This window comes from Lipotes vexillifer, unplaced genomic scaffold (genome assembly GCF_000442215.2).
Source record: "Lipotes vexillifer unplaced genomic scaffold, Lipotes_vexillifer_v1.1 scaffold1227, whole genome shotgun sequence".
Taxonomy (NCBI): Eukaryota; Metazoa; Chordata; class Mammalia; order Artiodactyla; family Lipotidae; genus Lipotes; species Lipotes vexillifer.
Window position 1 is genome coordinate 115,880 of NW_006790683.1, and position 4,118 is coordinate 119,997.

General features: G+C 42.8%; 1 protein-coding gene across 1 annotated transcript in view; it reads left to right on the forward strand.

The window, feature by feature from the left end:
• EXOSC7 (exosome component 7) overlaps positions 1–4,118 on the forward strand; it is a 30,576-nt gene that overhangs the window by 22,918 nt on the left and 3,540 nt on the right. The window contains exon 6 of the mRNA XM_007463895.1: positions 2,998–3,121. Coding sequence (XP_007463957.1) covers positions 2,998–3,121 — 124 coding nt within the window. The remainder of the gene's footprint in view (positions 1–2,997; positions 3,122–4,118) is intronic.

Here is a 4,118-nt window from a genome sequence, read left to right on the forward strand (position 1 = left end):
TTGTGCTGAACCATATTGTGGCCAGAGGGTTGGGAAGGGCTGTGTGTGTGTGTGTGTGTCTGTGTGTGTGTACGCTTATTTTTTTACCATACCAAAATTCAAACTGGTTACCTGATTTGTTCAAATAGGATATTACTTAGTACTTACACCCTGGGGGCCCCTGACATGGAGACTTCATCCAGGGCAGACCCTGGCAGGACTCCTTTGTCCTTGTGGACATTCTCTGGCTGAAACTCCTTTGCTCTGGACGTTGGCTTGTGTAGGGATGGCCAGCAGGCTGAATCATAAGGGGCTTTTGTTAGAGGCACAGGGAAAAGCACCAACACTGCTTCTATAACAGTAGCTGGCTGGACCACCTCTTCCTTCCTGGCTCCACCCCACACTGGAATGAACTGACTTTATGGCTTAAATATATTTTCAGCACCCAGCTCAAGAAACAGAACACTGCCAGCCCCCCAGAAGCCCTCCCACCCTGTACCCCCATGCAAGTCACTATACCCACGGAGGATAACCACAGTCCTAAAACAATAGATTGGTTGGTGCTTGATATAAATGGAATCACGCAGTGTTTGCTCTTTTATGTCTGCCTCGTTCACTGAGCATTATGTTTTGAGACATCTGTATTGTGGCCTGTAGTCATAGTTTGCTTTTTGCTGTAGGGTGTTCCACTGTGTGAATATGCCACAGTTTATTTATCCATTCTTCTGTTGATGGATCTGAGTAGTTTCCAGTTTTGAGCTATTGCAAATAATGTTAGTAGATAATGCAAAACAGATTTCCAAAGTGCTTTTACCAAATGATACTCCCATTAGCAGTGTATAGAGTCTGAGTTGCCCTACATCTTTGCCAGCCCTTGGATTTCTTTTTGTTTTTTTAGTATTAGCCGTCCTGGTGGGTATATCTTGGTATCACATTTTAGTTTTACTTTGCACTTCCCTGATGAATATTTAAGTTGAGCACCTTTCTGGCAATAAACATAGCCAGTATGTTTATTGGCTATGTGAATAGCCTCTTTCATGAAGTTCCTGTTGAAGTCTTTTGCCCATTTTTCTGTTGGGTCGTGTGACTTTCCCTTAATGTTTGGTAGGAATTCTTTATGTAATATGTTAGTTTATATACACATACACACAGAGAGAGAAGTATTTTCTCCACTCTGGATTATCTTTTAGTTTCCAAATAATGCCTTTTAATTATTTATTTATTTAGGCTGTGTAGGGTCTTAGTTGCAGCACGTGGGATCTTCATTGCGGCATGCGGGATTTTTAGTTGCAGCATGTGAACTCTTAGTTGTGGCATGTGGGATCTAGTTCCCTGACCAGGACTTGATCCCGGCCCCCTGCACTGGGAGCATGAAGTCTTAGCCATTAGAGCACCAGGGAATTCCCCAAATAATGCCTTTTGACAAACAGATGTTCATAATCTTAATATATATTATACACACACACAGAGGCATATCTTGATTTTTTTTTTTTTTGGCGGTACGTGGGCCTCTCACTGTTGTGACCTCTCCCGTTGTGGAGCACAGGCTCCGGACGCGCAGGCTCAGCGGCCATGGCTCACGGGCCCAGCTGCTCAGCGGCACGTGGGATCTTCCCGGACCGGGGCACGAACCCACGTCCCCTGCATCGGCAGGCGGACTCTCAACTACTGCGCCACCAGGGAAACCCGGCGTATCTTGTTTTACTGCACTTCACTTTACTGTGCTTAGCAGATACTGCGTTTTTTACAAATTGAAGGTTTGTGACAACGCTGCGTTGAGCAAGTCTATCAGTGCCATTTTCCCAGCAGTATTTTCTCACTTCATGTCTGTGTCATATTTTGATAATTCTTGCAATATTTCGGACTTTTTCATTATTCATATATTTGTTATGGTGACCTGTGATCAGTAATCTTTGATGTTACCATTGCAAAATGACTACAACTTGCAGAAGGCTCAGATGATGGTTATCATTTTTTAGTAATAGAGTCTTTTTATATTAAGGTATGTGCATTGTCTTTTTTGTTTTGTTTTGTTTTTTTGTTAGATAAAATACTATTGAATACTTAGTAGACTGCACTATAGTGCGAACATAACTTTATATGCAAAAACTTCGTGTGACTCACTTTATTGCCGTAGTCTGGAACCAAACCTGCGGTATCTCCAAGATGTGCCTGTGTGTGTGTGTGTGTGTGTGTGTGTGTGTGTGTGTATTCAATTATAATATAATTGAATCTGTTATTTTTTTCTCCCCTTTACAGTGAGTACTTTCTGTCCTATTCAATAAATCTTTGTCTACTCCAAGGCCTTGAAAATGTTCTTAGTTTTTCTTATAAAAGCTTTATTGTTTTATCTTTCACCTTTACATCTGCAGTCCATTTGGTGTGTGTATGGTGAGAGGTAGGGATCGGGATTCATTTTTGGATATCTGGTTGACTAAGCATCATTTTACATTTTATTTTTTAAATTTATTTTTTTATTGAGGTATCATTCATTTACAGTATTATAGTAGTTTCAGGTGTACAACATAGTGATTCAGTATTTTTATATGTTATACTCCATTTAAAGTTATTATAAAATATTGGCTATATTCCCTGTGTGGTACAATATATCCTTGTACCTTATTTATTTCATTCATAGTACTTCATGCCTCTTAATCCCCTACCTCTGTCTAGCCCCTCTCCCTTTTCCTCTCCTCAGCATCATTTTTTTTTTTTTCCGGCCATGTGGCATGCGGGATCTTAGTTCCCTGACCAGGGATCGAATCTGGGTCCCCTGCAGTGGAAGCGTGGAGTCTTAACCCCTGGACCGCCAGGGAAGTCCCTCCCTAGCATCCTTTTTTAAAAGACCTCCTTTCCTCACTGCACTCAGGGTCACCTGTACACTTTTGGCAGGGCTGACACGGAGCTCAGGCATAGCATGACTTCATCTTGTGAGGCACAGGGATTCCAACTCAAGAAAAAGAAGTTATCATCCTTCCTTTCAGTTAGTGGGAATTTTAATTGTGCTTCTGCTTCTAGGATACCAAGAGTTCGTGTTCTGGAAGATGAAGAGGGCTTGAAGGACATTGAACTGTCCGACGACCCCTATGACTGCATCCAGCTAAGTGTGGAGAATGTCCCCTGTATCGTCACCCTGTGCAAAGTATGAGCTTATATCTCATGGTTTTTGTCTTCCCTGTGGATCGCCTTCAACCCCAACCCGTTAAGGTTACCTAATAGATTGAGAAGTTATAGTTTCACAACCCATATTGTAGTCTTAACCCAAATCGAATAATTTTGTTATATTAGAGACCACTACCATGAGCAGCTCTTTCTTTTCTTTTTAACTGGAAGATAATGGCTCTGGTCCCAGGAGTACACGAGTGGGTTCATAGTAACAGTAGCCAGAGTTTGCTAAGCTCCTTCTACCTACCAGGCATTTCACCAAAACACCCTGAATGCATATTTCCTTGAATTCTCTCAACTCTATGGTGTCTACGCTGCTTGAGTAGTAAAAGGGTGGTTGAAAGGTGGACACTGTCCCCTCTGTGGCCTTAATGTCCACATCTATGAAATAAGGGGGTTGGAGCAGGGCCTGGGTGTCTAATACATCAAGTGGGGTTTTTACATTAGCACTGAGGCCTGTGGAGCATAACACCTGGCTGATGCTGATGTGTAACTGGCACCTGCCAAGGCTGTGCAAAGAGGCCTGTTTTGGCTGAGATTGTCGCTGATTCCACGCAGGATTCGTTAGATAAAAATCAGACTGAACTGGTCAGGTTTAATTCCACCAGAATCGCTTCACCCAGGCTCTGGTGAAGCATTGGGATGACTGGAGCCGCCTGCCCTTGACTCTTTCTTGAGCATGTCCCTTAGCATGGGCCCTCTTGATTCATTTTTGTCATCAGTGAAACTTCCAGGGGCCTGTTAGAAACCCCCTGGTTGGCCTCTGACTTGGAAGGTCTCTGAATTATAATTCCAACCACCCTTCCCCCCTACCCCATATTTCCATTTCATGCTTCTGTTACACTGGTTACACAGTAGCCTGTGATAGAGTGATCGAACGGTACTTCAAATATTTTCCATCTGAGCAGAAACTAAAATAAGACCCAAATGGGAGATGCAGATTCTTTGCTGGTGTAGATATTCCCTCCACGACG